We start from the raw sequence: 26,103 nt of genomic DNA, 5'->3' as shown, positions 1-26,103 counted from the left end.
CCACTTGGCAGTACATTTTAGTTCAGCTTGCTGCGATTTTGAGGTAAACTCCAATCTGGAGATGGTTAGTGTGACATAATTGCAGTGCAACCGTTGTAGCCTGCCAGTAAATAAAACAAGAGAGTAGGTATGTGCCACTCTTGTATCTACATTCGATGACATTCACAGTACAGCACGAAAGACGGAAGGACAGGAAGACCTGGAAGTGGAAACCTTTAGCTATCGAGACGACAAATGAATAGATCGGAGAATGGTATACATCCGGATAACAAGGAAAAGGGGGAAAAATATATATATATATATTTTTTACAAACAACTGCTTTTATTCTACAGTGAATTGGTCCATGTGCAATACAGGAAGTGAACAAATGTATTCACAATTGATGTGAAATTGAGAGGGGTAAGATTAAATAAGTTTTGCTTCTTCCTACACTTTTTCGGACATGTGGAGTTGTGAATTGTAGCATGAAGCATTTCAATGTAAACTGTATGCATGTTAGAAATAAATTAAACAATTAAATAAATAAAACCACAGTGCGAACAAAATGACAATAATAGATGACATCCAGCATTTTGTATTGTTTCTTCTATTCTCAAGAAAAACTTGTCTTGAGAAGTACGAGATATTTCCTCTGTCTGACGGGAGTGCATCTGGCACCCTCATTTATACACTGGACCACTGTGGTGGAGCACCAAAAAGTGAAGAGAAAAATTGAATGTGAACATTGATTACTGTTCATGCACGTGTCGCTCTTGCTTCCAAATCTATCACTACTCCATTGTTGCCTTAAAACCTGTGGTGAGTGGGTTGGTCCCCCCCAGCAGCTGACTCATTGTGCTGCAGTGGTCAATGATCTCTGATGGATCATCCTAAGGGAGCCCGGAGTGAGTCTCACCGCAGCGTACTACGGTGGCGTTGCTAATGAGTGAGTGAATCTTATTAATCACTGGAGCTCACAGTGCTGTGTGTGATAGATGATGCTCACAAAGCACAGCCTCGGCCAATTCCAGCAGAAGCACACATTGTCACATGAGCAGAAACAAGTCATAACAGTAAGGAGGATGAAAAGGTTTTGTGTTAATTGATGGATGGATGAAATTGTCCTCTCTGAAGGTTAACAGTTAATGTTCTTTTCACTTCACTCTGCCACATGCACATTTTTTAAAATCCCTATCTCTTTATCAGTCAGAAGATACAGTATGTAGATGCCTCATCTGTCTTTGAGCTTGGTGTTGGCATGTTTTCAATGCTGCATCACAGTGTTATCTGACCCTGTGCTTTTCACACATTTCATATGCATGATCTGTCATTCATTCTATTACTTTACCCGCCACCTTCATTCCTATCGTTTTCTCCATAACTTCTTCAAAGCAGGCACTTGCTTTTGCTGTAGTTTCACTCTCAAATGGACAATGACAATGCCGTGACATTGAACAAATAATTTGGGTGCTCTGCAGCATCAGACACAGAAGAATCGTATTTTGACAAACACCTGCGTGCAGCCTAGCCGAGTCATACACTATTATATGATCGCTCTTTGCCAGTTACATATAGTCACAGTATCATATGATCGCTCTTTGCCACTTACATGGCACTGTTACTGATCAGCGTGGAAAAATGCGTGGAATTCTGACTAAGTCTCCGTACTCCAGAAACTCAAAATGTCCCGACGCAGGGTTCCAGACTGCGACTAAATGGTCGCATTTTGCGACTTAAATATGAGACTACGCGAGTTTTTTTTTTTTTTTATCTACTGCGTGCGTGTGCGACCAGATAAAAGGGCCTTATTACCGTGAGAATGAACAAGTTTGTAAACTGTGTAGTCAATTGACCACAGCTTGTCACAGACTACAGTAGAATGTGTGATCGCTCACGTTTCAATCGCATTCCATCAACGTTTCTAACATCTTTGTTTCCACATTTTTCCTGGCTCACGCGTGCAGCTAGAGTTATCCACCTAGCCTCTGGTCCCCAGTCTGCAAATGTAACTTTTATTTATTTTTATTTTTTTTACCACAGTGACATTTTGTCATTAAAACAAAAAAGCAATGCGGTTCGTTCAGAGCTTATTTTTGTCCCATAGGGAAGCTAAAAGTGGCTATCACGTTGACGTGCTGACTTTCTTTTTGAAAGTTTCAACCTTGCTCTCTGCTCTTGATTTCTCCACTCTGATGTTACTCTGATGTTGAGTAGCTTACCAAAGAATATTTGTGTCAGCTTAGTATTTTGTGTTCAATTCAGACATGATGCCTGTATTTAATGACAAGTGAACACAAAATAGTATAAAGATAATGAGCAAACTGTCTTGAGCGGAAGATGCGCTTTGTAAATAAAGTACAATGTAAATGTTGGCAGTCACATAAAACACAAATAGCTCACCTCTTTTTTCTTTTTGTCAAAGTAGCTTTAATAGTGCTGCGAGTTGGATATACCTGCACTGGAGCCCGACCGACAACCATTATGTGGGGGGGCCAATATATAAAATAAGAGCATTGATGTACACAGGTTATATATACTGGACATAAATTCTTAATACCCAAAATATGATTCAACACAAAGAAGCAGAAGACTACTAAATGAAAATAAGTATGTTTAATTAGTAACACTGTCAACATAAGAACATGCGTCTTTACTTTTAGGTGTTGCCAAAAAAATTGTAGTGTTCTTTGCTTGGCTGGTTCCCTGGCTGACTTGCACACTGCACATGTTGCATCTAACGTAACTAACGCCTGTCTAGTCTTTTCTCAAGTAGCTCCACACCTTGTGTGTCAAATGAAAATAAATACATTTAGTGCATTGTGGTTATTAGCAGAGAATTTCATTCATTAATTTTAACATAAAAACAAGTGGCTGCATTTGGCTGAAAGTGCTAATAGTTTTTTAACTAATACATTATGAGTTCATAAAAGACATGCTCACAAAAACATCTTACCAATATCAATTAGTCATATTTAGGAACTATTGAAAAGTTTTATCTGCAGCCACTGGTATTTGCAAACAGCTCAAAAACAAATGTTGAAGCAAAACGTTAAAGAGAAAAAGTTGACCACAAACAAAGAAATAATCAAAACATGCATCACGTTACTAGACTTAATGCAAGGGACTAAACTACATTTTGTGTTACAATGTATGAGCCCCTGGAAATCCTACATGGAAGTATTAAGTGAATTGGGACACTGTGTATGTCTTTATTGCACTTTAAAACGCTGTGTAATAGTATGTTTATCTCAGAGATGCAATGTATATGACGTTAAAGTGCTAATACGCTCTGTAAAACTTGCATGAAAAAGACGGGCCGTGATTGCGTGGCACTAAAGTGTAGTGTACAATGCCACAGGTTACCATGGTGTAAAAAAAAAAAAGAAAAGCGGGCGGAAGAGGGGAGGAAGCAGACAGACAGACACACACTTGGAGGGAGCGACTGAATCTCAGCGCAACAAAAAAACAAAAGTTTAATATCGGCTACATTTTCACCGATATCAGTCGGGCCTGCACATCATAAACCTGCACTGTTCAGATTGGACAGATTTCTATGAGAAAGATGTTTAAAGTTATTTTAATCTGTGTTATATTGTGTTATTTTTAACAAAAAATATATTGTTGAACGATTAATTTCACATGTATTAGTTTCACTCTAAAATAGGCATCAAATTCCAATGGCAAAAACCCCCAAAACAGGCAGTTTGGTTGGCATTGCCAACAAGGTTGGCAACCTTATCAGTTAATTTGCGATATTTTATTATTGAAAATTTTTTATTGCTGTCAAACTTGTGCTCCACACTTCAGCCCAGTAGTTGACAGTAATGCGCAAATGAGATAGTTTGCCAACCCCCATGAAGTCCTAAAGAGGGCGAAAGGAGACAAACACCAAAGAAGGCGGGCCGATGTGTGTGAAAAGAGGGGGTGTTGGAGTAGAAGTCATCATCAATACAGTGAAAATGAGAGGAAATGTGAATGTTTACTTTGCAAGTCCATTTCGGTGTGTGTCCCTAAATGTTGTGCTTGTGCTCCTAAAATTTTACGTTCAGGGTCACTGTGCTCCTAGTAAAAAAAGGTTACTGTAGTCTGGAGCCCAGGTACGTACAAAAATATTAAGTTATAAAAAGTGATTTACGCACACATTCACGCAATTTGTGGTGTAAAAGATCCCACTTAGAGTAGAAATGTGCGTATGCTACTCTGCCTCAAGTTACGCCCTTTCCACGCCTCCACTTGACCATAGGTCAGTGCAAAGTGACTCATGAGTGTGGCGTCCATATTTAAAGAGCCTCGATTGCATTGTTACGGTGGCCGCTGTCATTCTGAATCACAGCTGGTGGGAAGCCAGCGAGGACAAAGAAGTGAACTTTCACGGAAATGGAGGTGGAAATGCAGGAAAAAGTGTATTTGGAGGACACAGCAGTGGCATAACGAATAAAATGAAGATTGAGTGGGAGCACGTATGCTGTCATCTGTGTGAATGGAGCAGGGCGAACTGTGGCAAAACAAAAAAAAAGTGGTCTATCGAGGCCCACAATTCCATTTTATTTTGCGTGGAAAACATGACGCAACTTTTCTTTACGCCTTCCAGCTGTTTGAGATATCACACTCAATCGTTTTAGTAGTGTTAACCTATCCCCTCCCATTGCCCCTCACAACATGCCGTGTGTGTAAATGCACACACAAATGCACAAGTCTGCAGCTGGATGGATGCTCACAGCCCCTGGAGGCACGTCACACTCTGCTCTAAACACAGCATCAAAGGATGTTTGTAGCACTTTTCTTCCATTTTAGACTTCAACACTGTCAGCTGGGAGCAAACCCTCTGGTGTCCACTTGTATGCACACGCACGCGCACACAGTATATAGTAAATCTATTGGCACTGAATGTCATCACTTCATGTATTTTGTATGTTTTATTTTAAATATGTAGCTATTGTTATAATGCACCATGGAGCCTAATTGGAAAAAAATGGTAAACGTTTTTGAGGTTGAAGTACAACCACTAAACAAAGACTTGACCTTTGACCCTGATTTAAACTGTGATGTTTCGAGTGAGTTCCATCAATTCTCACACCCCCATTTCCGCTGACATGCTATCTATTAATCCTAAAGCTTTTCTGGACTCCAGAGATTTGAATCCTTGTTTGTGGGTGTGGCAGTGTAGTAATCTTTGCTAACATGACCAATTAGAGTCAGTTTATGGCCTCTAGACTGATGTCTTTCACAAATTACGTATGACTGCAGTCCCGCTCAGTAGATCATAAACAGCCTCAGCCAGTAGTGGGGGGGGGGGGCTCTGTTCTTTAGCAGGGAGCTGAAAAAGTATGAGCATGCTACGGAAAACAATTCTCATATGTCTTCCCGTGACTCTTCCACTAGCTCTCCTTCATTTGTCAGCCCAGTCCCATGAGCTTCACTCGCCCCAGTGGGAAGTACGGATTATTGAAAGTAATCTATAACTAAATGTGACATAATTTGCGTGCTGGAAAAACATTTACATGGAAGTTTACATGCCCTCACAGTTAACACGTGAATCCATCAGAATAACTGCAGACTTGCTTTGCAGAGTTATTTTGTTTGATTTATAGTATGAAAACCTTTTAAATTAGATAATTAGCTTTACCATTTTTTACTACATTTGATCAACCTGCCTCTACAGCTTTTTCTCTATTAGTAGCAGGCGTGTAATACTGTATATTGTAAGGTATCTACTTAATAAAATCTGAAACAAATCTTATATTGCACTGGGACATTCTAAAATATTAGCTGTGTGCTTAATAGCAAAAGGTCTTAAATTCACAAGATGATGTTAAAATGATTCCCATTCAGGGGCTGTAACATGCCAATTGCTTTTCATTTTGACATGATAATCACTTTTTTTGTTTGGTTGGCTACCGAACGGATTTGATTCGTCGTTGTAGGGGCTCATAATTGATCTTAATTAAGGGTCTTAACATTTGACTTGAGCAGAATGAAAGCTCAGCACCTGCTCTTGATGAATATGCATCACTGTGGCACTCTTTGCTTTCTTTCCTTCTCTTTTCATGCCCCTCACTCGCTCCATGCGTGTTTTGAGCTTCTGCAGACAAAGGGCTTTGAGAGCAGCCCAGACTACTCCACAACATCTATTGTAGCGTTAACAATGTTGTTTAGCCTTGGTGAGTCCTCCTGGGCCTGATGTTTCCAAGCCAGGCAGCAGGCTGATGAATGCCTATTACACAGATGCTCATACAGGGGCATGACTTTAAAAAAGATGTTTAAGACAAAGATTAAGGTTAGGATAGCGTACCGGCATTGGAACTCAGTATTGCCCTTTGTTCTATAATGCCACGTTTCCACCAAGATGTACATTTAAGTTTGCCACAATTAGTTTGAAATGATCCCCAAAATGAATTAAACACAATGGAACGGCATTATCATTGTATGCCATGAACTGAACAGTACTTCTTGGTGGAAATGGGGCTTAATTAGCAGCCACCCAACTCCTCTGAGTGTGTCTTTAGTAGCTTTCGCAAACAGTCTAGCAACCATTGCCCACTGCTGAGCCTACTGCTGTGACCTTCTAAATAAGCCCTTCTTGACTATGTGACCACAGTTATGTGATCCATACACAAATGGAGGCATGCGTGGGGTTTAAACCACTGGCGGTCTTGAGTGCTTCTATGCTGGGCTACGGCTTAGTCATAAGATTTCAAAAAGCATCTCTCGAATTCCACTACCAGAGAATTTATGAAGTCCTTTTGTCTTGGGCGTTTTTCTGCCCTGGCCTCGAAAGAAGTAGTTCAAAGCTGCTTTATGTCAACGGCTCAAGATTACACATAAGAGCACCACCAGTTAACAACTTATCAATAACGGCTAATAGAATGGATTGACCAAAAAAGTATCTTTTTGAAAATGTTGAATTAAACGGCCCAAATAAGATTGCAGGCCACTCACCACTGTCGGATATTTCCGTACATGTCAGTGTGTACACAAACACAAAGGCAGCCTCTGAGAAGTGACCAATTTTCAGTGATGCTGTTCTTACAAGAGGCTATATATTCTATGATAGCTAACGTTAATAGCTAAACTTTGTCAAATCGTCATCATTCGCTGATAAAAACATAACTCATAACTGTATAGTATGTATACTGTATAGTGTAGTTCATGTGCTCAAAGCAGGATGAGGGTGGGCTGTAAGGCTTGCAGTACATAGGCAGCTACCTGTCCATGACATACAGCAGATTTAACCGTATTGCAATATCTGGCTGGCTGAACCACACACACACCGCCTCCCCAGTAGCTGGCCACCCTGGCCTCCTCCTGGGGTCAGTGTGCTATTTCGGATCAGACAAGGGTTCCAGTCATCACGCCCTCCCCAGTGCCTCTAAGGCAACACTGCAGCAATTGCACTCGTGCTTGTCTCGCCCAATTGTCTCAGGCAGCTATGGAAAATTGCCTTGGCTTTAGCAAGTCCTGCATCCTTCTCCAATCCAAGCCAACGGAAAAGCAGAGGTTCTAATATAGTATAGGAAAAACAACTGGCAGTAGTAGAGGCTCTTAATTGATGGAAGCTGTAAAACATTTTTCCCTCTCTTTCTGAGAAAGAGCTTCTGTTGAAGTTTTTCCTCCCTGCTCTGATGCTTTCCCCCTCGGTGCTTCGTTACCCAGGGTTACCCCAGGAGGACTGTGATTCGCCGCTGCTTCTGAGCTGGGAGGGAGTTTCCACGTGTCTTCCAGTGTGCGTGCGTGTGTGTCAGATGCAGCCTTGTGTCTGTTGCTTTAAGAGTCAATAAGGCTTCGCTGGGAGAATCCACTTTGAGGTGACACAACAGCAGCTAGATTTCACCTAAAGAGCTTTTAGATTAAAGGCCGGTGCAGCAGAGGTAAGTTATGTTATGGGCTCTTGTTTTGTCTCTCTCCCTTGTGTTTGTCCTACTTACTGGATTAAGAGGTGGTCGGGGTGATGAGGTTGCCATTTAGATCCTCTTGTTGATATGCACAGGTGTTGCCATGCGTTTGCACGTGTGAGTCATTGAATCCAAAACCAAACTATTAAATAGACAGCCAATTGCTGTACTTCATATCTGAAGTGTGTTTCCACTTTTGTATACAGAGGTGGGGCCTTCATTTAGTTGCCTTGTAAGTGTAGATAACAAATGCCCTTTCATAGTCTTGACATCACTTCTGATACTGGTCATGCCAAGGTTATCATACTTGTTATGGGCGAATGCTTGGGCTGTGTTGGCGTTGTATTAAAGTGTGTGAAATGCTTATAAGAAGTATAATACTTTAAGAAGGCCGCCATGTCACTTTTGCAGGAGCCATGTGCTGAGCTATATTTATAATACAAGACACTTAACAAGCACTTTGATGGACTTTTGGTTGGTCTAGCTGTGTCCACCGCACAGTAATGTAGGCTTTTCAGTGAATGATTTATGCAATGGCAGTGCTCACCATTATGTGGCTCAAATTACGGAAAATGAGCAAGAAACGGTCTGCTCATTGGCACCTATAAAGTCTTCTTTTCTTGTTTGCGTCCTATTGTTTTTCTGAAGAAAAAAAAAACATTGCACAAGTTTGAATTGAAGCTGTGTCCAAAAGCTATAAAGCATTCTGCTTCTCCAGGAGCGTACTTGAGAGAAAGTGGTAAGAGGCAGGTCCCACAGTCTGCGATTTGACAGGAAGAAAGCATTGCGACTGTGTGAACAGCCAGTAGCAATAACAAATGACCTAATTGTTCCTTGTTCACAGCATATTTCACCCAAAAAGAACAAGGCCTTGATGGGTCTTTCTTTTAGAATGTGAGGACTTTGGTCAATTTAGTTGTCATTTGATGTTAACAAATGTTAGTAAATTATTTATCTCATTTTGAAATGAAATAAGCCTCTGAAAGTATACCAAGCTTTTTTTCCACGGCACTGCAGTGATGTTGATTTAAAAACTGCAAGATGATATCACTGTGTGTCTTGGCACCTTGGGGGGGATTGCCTTGCTTGCCAAGCTGCTATGTCACTAGTTTGCTGCTCCACTTTTCCTCCACAAGGTCAGATTAGATGACAAAAAGGCTCAGATTTGAGTGTGTGTCTTTTTGAAGCTCTCCAGATGTACAGTGGCTTCTTTGAAGGAAAACTGGCTTCCGAAACCAATGTTTGTACCATGTTAAGGTATGGCCCACTCCCCAAGTCCAGACCCAACACACACTGCCAGACTAAACATGGAGCTTACGTGGGAGTCATTCAAGGGCAGCGGGAGAAGAATGCCAGGTCACTGGGTGTGTCGAAGAGCACCGGGGTCCCTTGGCCCCTGAGCAGATGGCGTGTAGGAAATCTATTGAGGAGAGATGGTAGATGGAAAGAGGGAGGGTTCAGACTCAACTGTGGCTGCAGCTGAAAGGCAGACTTGTCTTGTTTGCCTGAAAAGTGGCACAATAGTCCAGTTGAAGTCACAGCAGAAGGCAAATGTGTGTGCCTTTTAGGTTTCTCTGCTGGCACGCCTTAAAGCCTTTCACTCACATCCTTGCTCTGCCTGAATAAACTTGGCAAGGAAAGTGTCAGTGGCGGTAGGAAAAGAAAGAAGCTTCTTGTTGGCAGCTGCTTTCGATGTCTTCATTTTCAAAAGCACTTTGGTTCAGTTAGTCCTCATTGAAATAATTTTGTGTTAAACGTATTTAAACTGGATGAACTACACTACACACACACACACACACACGCACACGCCACATGACATGGTTGCTTGGTGATACTGGGAGTCTGGAGTAGTTGTATCAGAAATAGTGCGTTAGCCCCTTGTTGAAATTTGTTGGCTTTAGTAGCTTAAGTAGCGCACTGAAGAAAACACAAGTTGGGCATTTGACTACGTTTGTATTGATAGTAAATTGCTGTTGAATATTTATAGAGAGGAATGGGAGAATCTCCTCTGAATGTTTTGAACTTTAGTCCGCAAACTACAAACTTGACATTGACTCAACAACTCCTTCTGCTAGTTACAGCCAAATAGTGAACTCCATTTTGCCTTCAGTTACTCATGATCAACAGAATTCTTTATCAATACAGTTTGTTGGCCTGATGGATAATCTGCTCAGTTTAGAATTGCTGGGTTACAACCATGCCACCTACAGACAGGCTACCTCACGCCCGGTTTTCATTTGGGGTGCAAACATTTCAATGGCTTTCAGTTTCCACTGGCTGCACAACAACAAAAGTATGCAGGCACACAATTTCTTTGCATGAAAGACTCTGTTGGACTTAATTGTGGATGTGGATGTGCTAACATGCGAACAAAGAAGCAAGCAGTGGGTGATGTATTTTTTGTTAAAGTCCAAAAAGGACGCTGCAGCTGAGTGCAAAACTTGTCATGGTTTCTCGTGGTGGCACAGAAGCGAGGAAGTTTACGGTCACACTGACTGTGCATTTGAAGCAGCATCACATGGGACCCTCCCACAGGACGGCAACAAGTCGTTATCTATGATAGAAAAGAGCCAGCCCCTGTCGATTGTGAGCACCGCGACCCTCGCTACGTTATGCCTAGCTGCCACTTACTGTGAATAAAACTACTATACCCCACCTGCATCAAGAAGAAAATGGGTTTGTTTTTGTCATACCCACATTTGCTAACTATTCTGAGTAATACAGTACCTGATATTCGAGGCTGCATTATCAGTATCATCGGAAGTGAAAAAGTTGTTTCGGGACACTCCTAAATAATATTCATCTCATATTCATAAGCATTTTGGAGTTTCCACAATATTTTAACTTTGAATTGTTGATGGTCAATAAACTCAAGCGTGTTTCAGAATTGGCTGTACTCAACAAGACCGACTGGTTTAGCAGCCACCTATATGCAGTTCTTAAAACTTTTTTCCCTTTATGAAGTCCTAAGAAACTGTAATAACTTTTTCCGAAATTAATTTCCACATGCGCGAAGCATATGTGTGAGACATTGTCGTGATTTTTTTGGCCTGACGTCTCACTAAGATGTTTGTTTGCCCCCGCCCCCAAGTGCACTCTACCTCCCAAGTGTGTGTCTCTTGAGTTTGGAGACGTTCAAATTTTTGCATAGTACTCAAATTTCTGAAGTCGTTCAGAATTTTGCAATCTTTTGCGAGCACTCGGTTTACTCAACCACACGGTTTAATCTCACCTCACGGTCAAGGTGCATTCAAGCTGGAGCAGATAAAACTCTTAATACGGCACATCACTTAATCCCGAAGGGTAAGGCTTTTGTTAGCGTCACTCTTGCTCTTTAACACTATACATGTGCTGTAAAGGCTTAACGGAGTTAGCACTTCTTGCAAAACCCTCATGTAAGAGGGTTGTATTACGTACACACAAAAGTCACACTGCTTCACCAAAGATGCCCCACGCCTCCTCAAAGAGCACTCCTCATCCGTTTCTGGTTTTAGTTCTTGCCCCTGAACAAATTTGGCAATGGCCAGTAAAAAAAAAAACAGAACAAGTTGATTCCAATGTTTAAAAATAAACAGATAAGTAAGCTGCAGCCAGTATTCAAAATATTTCCAACCGTGAGCAAAGAGGACCACATTTTTTTGGGAGGTGGAAACATGCTTCCAGTATTTAGTTACATTGGCTCATTGAAAAGCCTGTGGGTGGAGAGAATTTTAAACTTGCTGTGCTTTAGCACAGAGTGACTTTATGCTAAAGTCTAAAGGAGACTTTTTCAACTCTGAAAATTTGATAAATTTTTGTAAATGCGCCAGTAATAGCCATTTTTTCCTCCAGATGGAGAAAATCTTGTGACTTTAAAAAATAACGCACATCTTCTGGAGGAGCCGTATTTCTTCTTTTAGTGGCTTTGTTCTAAAATCACTGGTAGAAACACATATTTACAAATTCCTCCATCAAATGTTGGAGATTAGCATTTTTAATGTGTGCAAATGTTATTTTACAAATTAGATTACAGTGTTGAGTAAAGGTACTGAAGCCTCTCCCTCTATCTGTTTCAGGTGAGCAAGGCTACAAAGCAAATGGATCACTTTGAGACATGAGGTGGAAGGATCCGTCACTTAGGAGCCCTAGTTTGAGAGTTTGATACAGGTGAGTCTGAGGGCATCATCTTGTGTGGGGACAAGCTGAATTAGACTATTAGATTATATATTAGAAGTCAATAAATACTGTCATTTCCAGTGTATAAATGCACCGGTGTTTAAGCCGCACCCACTAAGTTTAGATGACTTGTACATATATAAAGCCGCACCGAACTATAAGCCGCACACGTCTACATCATCAAATTGCACATTGTGGTGCGCACGAGTCCGTGAGGACCAGGCAGTTCTTTGACAGGAGCCAATCATGAGCTATGAGAAAACTCTCGATGAGCTTGTCAACCCGTTGGAAATTGCAGGAGGTCATTACTCCATATAACAGTCTGACTCGCGGTGTCGTCTTAGAATGCTAAATTCATCATAGGTTCATTCAGCTGTCTGTGTACATCTGGTGGACAGAAGTCATTACGTATATTTCTTACCTAACTTTTGCGTGTTAATGGGATAGTTCTGATTTTTTTTAATTAAATTGTATGACATCCCCATCAGCAGTGTAGTCCAGCAACAGAGACTTACCCCACCCCCGCACTTGGTCTCCTAAGTCAGTTCTGATTGGATTTTTGGTGATGAAGAACTTAGTTCCGCGTAGTTGCTGGGGACATTTAAGTAGAGTTTGGCTTCTCTAAACAATATGCATTCAAAAAGAGTAGTACATTTGCATCACAAAAATGCTTTCTCAAAAAAATCTGACCTGACAAAACGCTCTGCATCATATTTGTCTCCCACACACAGTCGCCTGTGCATTCATGTGTATGTGACAAACACACCCGCGGTAATCCTGTTTTTGTGATGGGAATGTCTTATTCTTCTGAACGCATTGTTTTGAGAAGCCAAACTAAGTGGACTTAGGAGACCAAGTGGAGGGGTAAGTCGCTGTTGCTGGACTACACTGCTGATGGGGATGTCATACGACTTCATGTGAAATAATCCAAACTATCACTTTAAGGTGCTGTCTGAGATGATTGTAGTGTTCTTTCTAAGATGACACCGTGAGTTGAGTAATGACCTCCTGCAATTTCCGATGGATTGACAAGCTCATTGTGAGTTCCCTTATAGCTCATGATTGGCTCCTGCCAGAGAGAGAGCAACCGTTACCTCACTGACTTGCGAGTGCACAGTATTTAAATAATTAGTAGTTCCGAAGCAAAGGAAATGTCACAAGATTAGAACATCGCCATAAATTATCCGAACCGCTGTATAAGCCGCAGGGTTCCAATTGCCGAAACGCTGTATAAACCGCAGGGTTCAAAGTTTAAGAAAAAAATAGAAGCTGATACACCGGAAATTCCGGTATTTGCAAAGCACATGTGGCACACGTTTTCCTCTGGTGTCTTTCATTCATACTACTTAGAATAGGCAAACACTCATTTTCCTTCTTCCGTAAAGTTTTCATTCTGTTGCCTTTGTCTTGAGTTACATATTTTAAATGAAATTGTTTGACACATCTGGTAGATGATGTTGGCTTGTAATACATAATCAAAATGGTGTGCTTTTGACTAAAGTCATGTTGAAGCAAAGTCACACCTCCAGTAGAATAAAGGCTGGTCGGTCACAGTGCACCGTCACTAATGTAGTGTTTTGGACAGTCAGGAATTTATCTTTCTTATTGTCCTGCACTCCGTCACACACAACAACCATGACAGCTTGAGCTTGTTCATCATACTTTTTTCTAGAGTTAATGGCATAAAATGGAAAACATCTACAGACTGAGAAGGTATGATGGCAGGACAGTTGGAATATATTATAACTGCTTCCATTGTAATCTGGAAAGAGATACATTAAACTGCTTTGCACGGTTTGCAGGAATGTCTCCATTATTCAGTAATTGTATGGAGGGGGATCAGCTAGAATGATGTCATATACAGTGGGTGCCGTTATTCTTCCACTTGTATAATCTCACTTTTTTCATATTAATTGTTGTTTCCAGGCAGAGGCAGCAATGGGAAATTCTGAGAGCCAATACAGCATCCAGGGCCTCAAAGCCACCAACTTTGGCTTCTCTGGGACACAGAAGCCATACTCGCTGAAGGTCGGGTCAGCCACAGATGACCCTCTGTCACCTCACGAATGGTGGAAAAGTGCACCAGTGAGCTCAGGGTACAAGGCAAAATGTGTCAGCCGAGGTTGTCTCTCCCCTCCAAAAAGCCGACAGCCTTACTCTGCCCGTCACAGTGACTACTCCTCAAGGGGAGCGAGGGCCAGCCCGAATGAGAATCGCTGGCATCGCTCGACAGGATGTGGGATACGCAGGCGGCAAGTGTCTGACTATGAAGATAACCCGTATGGTGCAGACCTCAATGGCCACACTCTGAATGGGCAAAGAGACAAAGAGCAGGTTTTAGTGAAACAGAGTAGCCCGCGAGTTGTGATCAAGAATGATGGCAGTCTGAGGGTGGAATTTACCAACAACGCAAACAGTGGGCTCCTCCTGGATGAGGTCTCTGGCCCTGTACAGCTCCTCAAGTTCTCTAATTTGGAATCCCCCTCCACTTGTAGCCTGCCTGGCTCTGGCAGTAGTGAGCCTGATGGTCTCCGCAGCGGTCCCCCGCCAGCCTCTACCTCCTCCACTGCCAGAACCAGTAAAGGAAGCTCTTTGAGCTCGGATGGTTCTTGGTATGATTCCCCTTGGGGTGCCAGCACAGAACTCTGTGAGCAGGATCAACCTTGCTGTGCTATCAGTACACAAGTGCACTCCCCTATCAACCAACATGACTGTCACACTGAGCAGTCATCCCCTTTGTCCATCGGAGGCCTCTACAAGGACTCCACAATGGCTGCTACCTTTACTACAGCCAAAGACCTGCCCTCCCATTTACAGGAAGCTCCAGTTGGCCAGCAGCCACATCGAGCCTCCCTTGCATCAGTCTTGGATGTTCCCTTGGAGGAGGAATGCCTTGATGCTCGCCAGTATTCGTCATACACCCTGCCCTGTAGAAGGCCCAAAGCTCACACCATGAGCGACGGTTTGGACCAGTACCCCAACCGTGAACAACATCGAGAGCGGGCTGGATCAGAGTTTGGCTTCCACAAGAAAGCTTCGATTAAAAACCACATTCGACGCTTCAGTGACTGGACTGGCAGCCTCAGCCACAAGAAAAGGAAATTTCAGGTAATTGTGACTTAAATTTTTTCTTTTTGATGTTTTCCTCTCCATTTCTATCACAACTAGTTGCAGGGTGATGGTTTAAACAGGATTAAATAAGAGAGGTCAGCACAAAGCCCATGCACAGTGTATGGCAAGGGTAAAAGTTGCCTCGGCACATTCCTGAGATCCTTAGCATCATAACACCAGACGTCAGACTGGGCATAGAAGATTAGTAGTGCTTATTGATACAATGAAGTGCAGATGTTAAGTTTCCATGATGATGATTTCTAGGTGATGAGATTGAGAATAATCATGGGTGATGCAAGTGTACAGTTGACAGTATCTTATGTAGAATGTAAGGATGGAATGTGTGACACAGGTTTTGTAGTTTATTAAAATCTAAACAAAGCATTCTAATTTATTAAATATTTTTCAGTGTTCAAGCACCAGCGTGCTGCTAACACAGACCGTGTGTGTTTTCTCTGTTTAAAATAATAGTCAGGAAGAAAGCTTGTCTGCTTGACTCCCCAAAGGTTTGTGACTGTTGTTCAACATGCACCACAGTTTTTTTTTTATATCAAACATTTGATGATCATGATCATGTTGATTTATTTATTTGAACATTTTTTCTCACATTCTTTCGACATCAGTATACCTGTCATATCACAATTCCAAATGTCCTAAAGGAGCAGGAAGAAGCAGAGCTCATTCGAACCTACCCCCTCTTTGTTTCACATCCAATAGCTAATACATGTCACAATTATTAATACATTTCACATTAAGTGCTGACACATTTGTTCATTTCCCATTCATTATGGTCACTTCACTAGTTCTGAGTAGCATGAGAACATGGTAAAGCAATATAACAATGTGTTACAATGAAGGGCAGGTTTGTAAATCTGCCTGGACAAACTCCTGCAAATCTCACAAAGTACAGGTGTCATATGGCTTAGCATAATATCTGTGTGGTTCATGATTCTTCGTCCTTATATTTTCTAAACATCAACTGCTTGTAGTGTCTTTTCAATTGAATCATTTTAGTGCATTGTTTTAACTGAGCCTCATGTCTTTCTGTCTTTGAGAGTAGCTGTCTGGATGTTTATTCGCTCAGCCTGAACTTCTGAATGTTTTTAACAAGCTTTTTTTAGGCAGCACCAAGCAAATAGCTTTAAGCATGTAAGAGGCTCGATGGAATCCAAGGTGAAGAGTTAACGACTTAAGGTTGTTGTGGCTATTACCCGATGCAGATTCTCTGGTTTTGTTTTGGTGCATTGAGAAAGGAAATCTCGATAAGCGGGATTGGTGTCATTTTGGTGTAAGAATTAAATAACTACAACATATTGTGTACATACAATATTCCACCTCCGCTGGAATAAAGATTTTTCCGTTTTTATTTAATGACACATGATGCGTGAAGTGAAATGTTTTTGGCTTGACCGTGCATGCTTTACTCTGTAGTGACAAATACTGTATGCATCTATCACTTCATTAACGATGTCTCTAAATTTACCTTCAGTGCTTGTCTCTTCCAGATTCTCTTCACTAATTCTGTTTGTGGGTTTAAATGTCACATTGTGAGCTTGTTCTTGGTTAGAAACGCATGTGAGATACTGTAGATGCTGCACAGCCTAGATGGAATGAAGGTCAGCTGGAAGATGTGCTTGTGTTCTCTTCCAAATATAGTATACTAATACCTGAGTAAACCTAATCTCTAATATTTCTGGTGACAAGATATAAAAGAATAGGCGAAATCCACTTATCTTGCCATTGTTCCCATAAGAGAATCAACATGGAGTCACATACTGATTGTACATGTTGACAGCGCTCCAATGATGCAGCAATATAGTCAAGTATATGAAGGCTCCATTAGACTAGAAGAGTGCAATTCCATCAAGTGTTCATTTGTGGAATTGGGAAGCCACTCCAGGCCTTAAATGATGTGAAATTGTCTGAGCCTAGAGGGTTCTAACCTCCCCAGGTACTGTCACAGAAAATGTGCCCCACTTTCCCTGCCTACCGAAATATCAAGCAACTGTATTTCAGACTTTGAAGTAGGTTTGAGTGGTTTGAGTAGGTGTTTGCAAAAGTTCCTCTTCAACTTTGCAGTGCCTCACGGCTAATTGAAAAGAGCATAGATTGAGTTTTGTTCCATTTTTAAGCTCACAAGGCCTGACATACATAGGGAAGTGTGTATGCCCCGGGGCTAACAAGGTGTCATTTAAAAAAAATTGTAAGGAGAAATGAACCTGTGAATCTTGCTTGTTTTCGTCTCATATGCCTGTTAGTCTGCTCACACAGCTCACCTTTGCATTGTTTGTCCTATCAGGAGACCAGACACAAGGACCTGAGCGACGTTTGTGACAGTGGCGTTGACGGCCTCACTGCAGACACTAGCTCCCCTTCCCAGGCCTCAAGTCTCCTCTGGTACCCAGGAGCACCTAGTAACCAGTCATCAGGAGCTATTCCCCAAACAACCAATGACGCCCTCCGCCAGAACATTTATGAGAACTTCATGAAGGATTTGGATATGGGCAGTGGACAGGGAGGAAGTGAGAGGAGAGACCCTTCCACAGGTGAAGACGAAGGGGAGACGAGCAGTGAGTCTGCTGAAGGCTCCCTGGAGCAGCTAGACCTGCTGTTTGAAAAGGAGCAGGGGGTAGTCAGACGGGCCGGGTGGCTTTCTTTTAAACCTCTTGTGACTCTGCAGAAGGACAGGAAGCTGGAACTGGTGGCAAGGCGCAAGTGGAAACAGTACTGGATCACCCTGAAAGGTGCGAATATTCTTAACTTCCATGTAAACTTTGTGTACATATAAACTATGGACAAAATCCATCTTGGGTTCACCTTTTAATTAATCATTCAATTCTCCATGAGTCTGAATTTGTCAGCATGCAAATAAACCATTTCTATTTCATCATGACACGGAAGGGTCCACAGAGGCATGGTTGGATGAGTTGAGTGATGTGTAACAACTAGGGATAATAATTTTGCCAACCTCCATAATATTGCCATGTGCATGCATGTCTGTTTTCCTTATCTCTTGCCTCCAAACTGGCAGGAAGAAAAACGAGCATTGATATATACTGTACATGAACATAAATTTGTGTGATACCCAAAATACCATTCAATGCAAATAAGCAGAAGACTGCCAAATTAAAATAAGTAAGTTTAATTAGTAACACTGTCAACATAAGGACATGCCTTTTTGTAATTTACGTTTAGGTTTTGCCACACATTTGTAATGTGCTTTGCTTTGCTGGTTCCCTGGTTAACTTGCACACTGCACATGTTGCATATAACGCGACACCTCCACACTTACTCTTACCTTTTGCCTGTCAAAGGAAAATATATACGATTAGTGCATTTTCGTAATTAGCCTAGAATTTGATACTATGGTTGAGCATTTTAAAATAAAGGCAAGTAGCTGTATTCAGCTGGAAGTGATAATACACAGGCTAATGTGAGGTGTTATTCAACAAATACATGATGTGTTTATAAAAGACGTAGTGCATACAAAATGGATGGATAGATGGATATTCACAAAAACATCTTACCAATATCAATGAGTAATATTTACTAGCTATTGAAAAGTTCCATCTGCAGCCACTGACTATTTGCAAACAGCTGAAAAACAAATGCTGAAGCAAACATTAAAAACTAAAAAAAAAAAAAAAAAACAGTTGACTACAAACAAAATAAGAAATAATCGAAACATGCATCACATAGTAGACTTGATACAAGTGACTAAACTTGCAATATATATACAAAACATGCACTATATCAAATGACAACTACTTGGAGCATTTTCAAAATAATTTGCATGAAGACATTAACTTGTGAATGTATGAGCCCCCGGAAATCCTACATGGAAGTATGAAGTGAAATGGGACGCTGTGTATATCTGCATATATCTTTATTTCACTTTAAAACGTTGTACAATAGTCTTAGATAATAGTGGACATGTGAATTAACAGTTGCATCTATCTTTGTTTATCTCAGACATGCAACTTACACGACGTTAAAACACTAATACGCGCTCTAAAACTTGCATGAAAACTACAGTGTTCTCCTTGACCAGACCTGACAGGGAGCACTAAAGTGTAGTTAGTTTTACAAAGTCGCAGCTTACAATGGTGTTGCAGTTTTCTGTTCTCTCTTCTTAATGCGGACTGAGACAGAGTGGCAGAGGGAGAGCGCTGCTCGTGCGTGTGTGTGTGTATAACTTGACAGCCTGAAAGGTGACAAATTAAATCGGGGGTGTCAAAACTGAATCGTAGAGCAGGCCAAAACGCAAAGCCTACTTTGGTTGTGAGCTGAACTGAACATACAGTATGTCATTGCCTTATTCCAAAATGTATTACATTCTTTTTTTCCCCTCAAAAATACTACACACAACACCCATAAGGACAATGTGAAAAAAAGTTTTTTGAAATGGTAACTATTAAAAATAAAAACTCAAACATCCCAAAGATCCCATGCACATAAGTATTCAAAGCCTTTGCCGTGAAGCTAAAAATTGAGTTCAAGTGCATTCTGTTTCCACTGATCATCCTTGATGTTTCAGCAGCTTAATTGGAGTCCACTTATGGTTATTTCAGTAGCTTGGACATGATTTGGAAAGGCACACACCAATCTATATAAGGTCCCAGGGTTGACCGCGCATGTCAAAGCACAAACCAAGCATGAGGACAAAGCTATTGTCTGTAGACCTCCGAGACAGGATTGTCTCGAGGTACAAGGCTGGGGAAGGCACATGGCAGACTGCCTGGAGTTTGCCAACCTGATGGACTCTCAGACCACGAGAAACAAAATTCTCTGGTCTGATGAGACAGAAATTGAAGTGTTTATAGTGAATGTCAGGCATTACGTTTAGAGAAAACCAGACACTGCTCATGACCGAGCCAAGACCATCGCTACAGTGACGCATGGTGGTGGCAGCATCATGCTGTGGGGATGTTTTGCAACAACAGGAACTGAAGACTAGTCAGGATAGAGGTCCGCAAGGCCGGCCAACTCCACGCTATTTTCCAAACACTTCCGCGGGTCAGATGAAATTGCCCTGGGCCTGAGTTTGGCACATATGTATTAAAAGGAATATTGCATTACTCTGATATGATGCCAGTTGTTGATTTGGTCTAAAAAATGGTTGACATTAGTATTGTTGTCAATTTGTGGGACAATAAACATTTCAAAATGCACCTGCTTTCTTTTGTCACTCAGTTAAATTGTTTGTCCACTCATGTTTTTTTTATTGTACTTTTAATGTTAACATCTCTTTTCGTCTCATTCTCGATCTTGTGCATCGCATCGTCTCGTGACACCCCTAGTAACAACACAGAGCCCCTTGACTTCAACACCATCACAAAGCTACACCAAAGATTGTGAGCCAGGCTCTCTTTTTCATTATCAATGGCATTTGACCTCACAAACCTCAACCTCACAGTCTTCTGGATAAATGGGCAGTAGTCCCAACAGATGCAATCTTAAATTTTGTTGTTAAAGCTGCAAAAGGAACAACCTAAATAGGCTTCTATTACTAATTCCGTCAAGTGGAGTGGTCAGGTGTCCCAATATCGTTGTCCAAATGGTGTATGTACTGTATAGTATGTATTTGCTGTTTAGCTACTCTTGGCTGAGACATTGAAGTTTATATGTTGACTGCAGCAAAAAGCCAAACAGCCTGAAGGATACATGTTTATCTACTTATCTCACTAATCTTGGTACCTTTCATCTTCTCTCAGGATGCACATTGCTCTTCTATGAGACATACAGTAAAGGCTCTCAAGAGCAGGAGCTCTCACCTCGTTACTCTCTTTTGGCCGAGGACAGCATCGTCCAAGCTGTTCCTGAGCACCCGAAAAAGGAGAACGTCTTCTGCCTCAGCAACTCATATGGCAATATCTACCTCTTTCAGGTGAAAAACGATTGTTGTGCAATTGTAGTAGCAGAGGCCTACTTCAAGTTAGTTGCGTATGACATGAACAATGCCAGCCCGATGAAGGTATGCACACAGATTGCCCAAAGTTGGCAGCTAAAGAGGTCCGTGATTACGTTTGCCACTTGTGCTTACTGACCTACATATCGCCGCCTAATCTTTAATCACGTAGCCCCCACCACTCAACATTAAAAGCTTGCCAGACTGCATTATGGTGTTCAAACCTACTGTGCGCCTTAATAAAGTGAGGAGCTTTAATGGCCCCAGAGGAAAAACAAGGGAATCACATCAGGTTTATCCCCTCCAATTTTTACACGGCTTGTTAAACACAAGTTATTGTTCAAATAATTGTGAAATAACACAACACAATAAGGAAATGTAGGCTTGATTTAGGCAATGTTCTTGGCTGCTGCTTTTTAATCCTAAATTAATCAAGTTTGCATGCAGCAAATACGGCTTGTTGAATGAATGTTCTTATTGCGATTGATGGCAATGAGAAATTCTTTGTGATTCATTAGGATGAATTTTATAGTTAGCAGGCATATTTTCCTTGCCAATTCATCAAACTGAGCTTATGTTAACCTTCTCCTCACAGGCCAGCAACCAGACCGACCTAGAGAACTGGGTGACAGCCATCCACTCAGCCAGTGCCTCGTTGCTGGCCAAGCGCCAGGGAAAGGAGGATACAGTCCGCCTGCTGCGCAGCCAGGTTCGTGGCCTGTTGCAGAAGATTGATATGGATGGAAAAATGAAGAAAATGGCTGAGCTTCAGCTGACTGTTGTCAGTGATCCCAAAAACCGCAAGGCCATTGAAAATCAGGTGAGCTGATGACAATTATTGATCTTGTGGTATTTGTAGAATTAGGTAGAAATCTGTCGACACTGCTGAATATATGGAGGCCTCAATTGAATTGTACAGCTTGTACCACAAGACTGATTTCCTAGAGGGGTAACATTTTTAATTTTAGACTCCGTATGTTTGCATGCATGTTGTTTTTGCCAACCTCATGATGTTCTCTGCTGTATTAGACTGATTTTTACGGTTGTGGTTAGTAGCCTGGATTTTTATTTTTGTGGGATAAATGGTCTAAATGCATCAATCCCCAAATGCATCACGAGGGGCCCATGGGAACATCTTTCTCCCCAAGCATCAGATTAGGATTCCAGATGTTTCCTGGTAATGGGCTCTCAACATGCATTTTTATACTGCTCCACCTTATAGCCAGGGGGGGATCCCAGGCACCCAGGACTGTGCTGCAGCTGACATGATGTAGGACAAATTATAGATGGGTAGAAAATACAGTACAACTTTGAACAATATTACCTCCTTTGGTGTTTGGATGTTGTTGACAGACAACATGGTGTTATTTATGAGCATGTATTGTATAATTCATCCAACCATTCTGGTACCCCTTGTAGCCTATGAAGGACAACATACTTGGTGTGTTTGTCAACCTTTTTATTCAGAATTTTAATGTTTCATTAAAAAAAAACATGTTCTTTTGGGGAGTCTTGCCAAGTGCCCCCGTCTGTCTCAAGTAAAGATGTCATTGTGATCATGTGCTCATATGTTTCCGATTAGCCTATGCACCACATCAGCGTAGGGTCAGAGACAGGTAGGTTTGGAGTCAATGACAGGGTCAGAGGGATAAGGCACTCTGATGCGGGCACCCAGAGGCTGATGATAGATTTAAGGTTCTGTTGGGGTTACCCAGAACAAACAGGGTACAACTTTGATCTACCCTTCTACCCCCAACCATGTCTGCTGAAACCAGTGCCAACAGACTTCTTTTGAAGTTTGCCTTTGCCCCCTTCTCTTGCTCTGTCTTTCACTATGATCTTGTTGCATTGAAACAGTTAACTGGGCTTATGGTTTTTATGCTTATTCTGGGGTCACATGTCAAAAACCCAAATAAGACAAGATGGGAGCTTATTTCTGTCGGACTTGCATTGTTTTTCCACTCACGTTATTTGAGCAGCTGACTAATTCTGCATCAGCAGCCTTTATCCCCCCGAAATCTGCTAATTGACGAATCATTAATCCCAATTTTATGCACAGGGCTATTTTTAACATAACTTGAGATGCTGATTTTCAACTGTAGCAAACAAGCTTGAGGGTTCCTTCCTCCCCATCAACAAGCCATCCAACCACTCTTGGGGGATTACTGTGCTCCATAAGCTGCAACAAAAAGTGTACCTTTGCACTCAGAAAGGCGTTATTTTAATAAGATGCTTGTTTTGAAAGTGGGCTTTTGTTAGAAGTGCAAGAGCCCTTTGAATCTGTGGAAGAAACAAAAGCCTTAAGTTTGATTGGATCCAAATGCTTTCATCATTCAATTGAAGTTAGTAAAGTTAGTAATATTTGTTAACAATCACACAGATAGTGTGTTAAATGCATTGTCTAAGCTCTTTCCAAGAATTCTGCAATTTCCTGACGTCCTGGGAATCATTGAGTCAGTGTCATGAAATCAAGGCTTGTTACAAGGCCACCTCTCTACATACCGGTAGTCCTTTTCTACATTTTACTGGATTGTCTCATGGTGATTTTTGCAGAGGTTCTTTGTTCAAGATGTTTGACAAGTCACTGGTTCATAAAACACCACTTCGATCCCACCTCTGTATATTTGTAGTTCTAAAGAATGCCATGATAGTGAAGGCGCCCTAATGGGACAACGCCGAGGCATCGGTTATTGTAAATGAACTCACAGTGCAGGTGAGACCTATTAAGTCATTTGCTGTAGAGGGTTGTTTTGTGGGAGTGTTGTCGTTAAAACGAGTCTCCCTCCAACAAAATGAGCACTTCTACGAGTTTCTGTAGGGCAAAGAGGAATGGGGGAAGCAACTGTAAATAGTGGGGGTTAACGGCTGGTCTGTGCAGCATCACCATTGCTCCTTGACTTGCGTTAAAATTAAACTTGCATTTACTGCCCACACGCCCTCACTGCTCTGCTAGATATCCCTACAATTTATGCCCTCAGCCTCCACCAACATCTGCAAGCAATCGCAGCTTGATGAAAAGCACTTTGCTGACCCTTACTCCCTCTTGACTTTCCCTTCTTTCCCCTTGTCCTCACCTCCCCCTTCCCTCCACCTTTACGTCATCACGCAAAAACTTAACGTAACCCTAACACCAAACTAACATTTTTCCTCTCTCGCCCCTTTAGATCCAGCAGTGGGAGCAGAACCTAGAGAGGTTTAATTTGGATCTCTTTAGGATGCGCTGCTACCTGGCCAGTCTTCAGGGTGGAGAACTACCAAACCCAAAGAGCCTGCTGGCTATTGCTAGTCGTCCCACCAAAACCATCCTGGGCCGCCTGGGGATATTCTCGGTCTCCTCCTTCCATGCACTGGTGAGACAAGAGGCGAGGCACAGGGAATGACTAATAGATCATCTTGGCATTCCTTTTGATGTTAATTAACCTCTGTTGTCCTGTCCAGAACCAGTCTTGAAAATCGCTTATTAGGTGTGTCACGAGACACCCAACTCACGAGGCAAGATGATGCACGAGATTGGGTCCACAAGATGAGACGAGATTTTAACATTAATTTCAAGAAAAGCACAATGAATATGACTAGACTAACTTTTTTAAAGTCACAAAACAATGCGTGAAATGGTTATTGCCCCATAAATGGATGCTAAATGATATTATTGTCAACATTTTCTGAGAGCAAAGAAATCACTGTTATTATTATATAAATAATATAATACTAAATAATAATATATGACAATAATTCAATATTTCGTTTAATATGTCATCTTTGTCTATAAAATTGCAGTATTGGTGTTGTGTGACATGTCTTTTCTCAGGCAATTCATACTGTCTGTCAAACGCTTTCAGCATTTCTTTTCAATAGGGGTGTCCAACACGTATTAATAGTTCCAGCTTATAGTTGAACAACGCCAGCTCACCGTTTGTCTGGTCTACTTTGTCTATTTACATCAGGGCTGTCCAGCTGTCTCCTTTTGATATTTATAATTTTAAAAATGGTAATAAAACATACCCCGCTTCTTGCCCGAAGTCAACTTGGATAAGCTCCAGCATACACCTGCGACCCTAGTGAGGATAAGCGGCATAGAAAATAGATGTAATAAAACATTACACATATATTTAAAGACAAATCTGTCTTTTTATTAGTTATTAGTATCAACATTTTAGCTTTTTAAAAGTTAGATTACCGTATGCCTTTTTGCTCAATTTTTCCACTTTTGTTGTTTTATTTATTTCTGCAATGAGCCACGTTCCACAGATGACCCCCGACCCCACTTCGGACACCCATGTGTAGGCCTGTCACGATAATCAATAAATCAATTAACTGCATGATAAGTAAAAAACAACCTGCGATTTGGCTGGCGACCAGTCCAGGGTGTACCCCGGCTCTTGCCCAGAGTCAGCTGGGATAGGCTCCAGCACACCCACGACGCTAGTGAGGATAAGCGGCATAAAAACGAACTCGACAATTTTGCCAGCCTCGATTCTGGGAACACCAAGGTAGGTTGGATTACAAGGTTTAAAGTGCGCGCAAAGCACACTGCCAGTCCCATATACGTGTATTATCATTCATAGTAGCAATGCCATAGTTCAGTCAAATTGGCTTGAAAAGTCTCATCACGTTTTAATCTTGCAAGATCTCGTGACACCAAATTTTTTTTTTTAATCATCTAAAACATCTTGAAATGTGCTGATGTTAAAAACGCAACTGTTTGTAATGGAATATAGTAAAAAAGTTGAGCTCATTTATCAAAGTCCTAATTTAGGTCTTCTGTTCAGATTTGTTCCAGAGACGAGGCTACACTGCGGAGGCGCTCATTGTCACGAACTTTTCGAAAGCACAAGCGAGGCCTCTTTTCCTCCCTCAAAGGCCTTGACAACTTGACAAAGAAGGGCAAAAGGGTTTCTGCATCACAGGTATGGCTAAACGCAAAATTCAAAACCTTACAGACACACACATAGGAACAAAATCCTCAATATAACACCAAAGACCATAGCGACATTGTTTAGTTCTTGTAAGCAAGAGCAGCAGCAAAATTACGAAGTCCACCATCTGTTAAAAGTTCA

The 26,103-nt window shown here is 41.5% G+C and overlaps 1 protein-coding gene across 6 annotated transcripts in view; it reads left to right on the top strand.

The window, feature by feature from the left end:
* Positions 1–26,103, top strand: part of tiam2a (TIAM Rac1 associated GEF 2a) — a 107,599-nt gene that overhangs the window by 43,272 nt on the left and 38,224 nt on the right. For 5 of the 6 annotated variants that reach the window (XM_054796599.1, XM_054796600.1, XM_054796594.1 and 2 more), the window contains exons 2-8: positions 11,928–12,018; positions 13,954–15,135; positions 17,438–17,882; positions 20,853–21,025; positions 21,642–21,866; positions 24,211–24,396; positions 25,816–25,953. In XM_054796599.1, coding sequence (XP_054652574.1) covers positions 13,966–15,135; positions 17,438–17,882; positions 20,853–21,025; positions 21,642–21,866; positions 24,211–24,396; positions 25,816–25,953 — 2,337 coding nt within the window. In that variant the 5' untranslated portion in view covers positions 11,928–12,018; positions 13,954–13,965. Of the gene's footprint in view, positions 1–7,711; positions 7,849–11,927; positions 12,019–13,953; positions 15,136–17,437; positions 17,883–20,852; positions 21,026–21,641; positions 21,867–24,210; positions 24,397–25,815; positions 25,954–26,103 lie in introns of those variants that run through there. The other variant, XM_054796595.1, reaches the window with a different exon arrangement.

Source organism: Dunckerocampus dactyliophorus, chromosome 13, assembly GCF_027744805.1.
Source record: "Dunckerocampus dactyliophorus isolate RoL2022-P2 chromosome 13, RoL_Ddac_1.1, whole genome shotgun sequence".
Taxonomy (NCBI): domain Eukaryota; kingdom Metazoa; phylum Chordata; class Actinopteri; order Syngnathiformes; family Syngnathidae; genus Dunckerocampus; species Dunckerocampus dactyliophorus.
The sequence above is the reverse complement of the archived record's forward strand: the minus strand, read 5'-3'. Positions and strand labels throughout refer to the sequence as shown.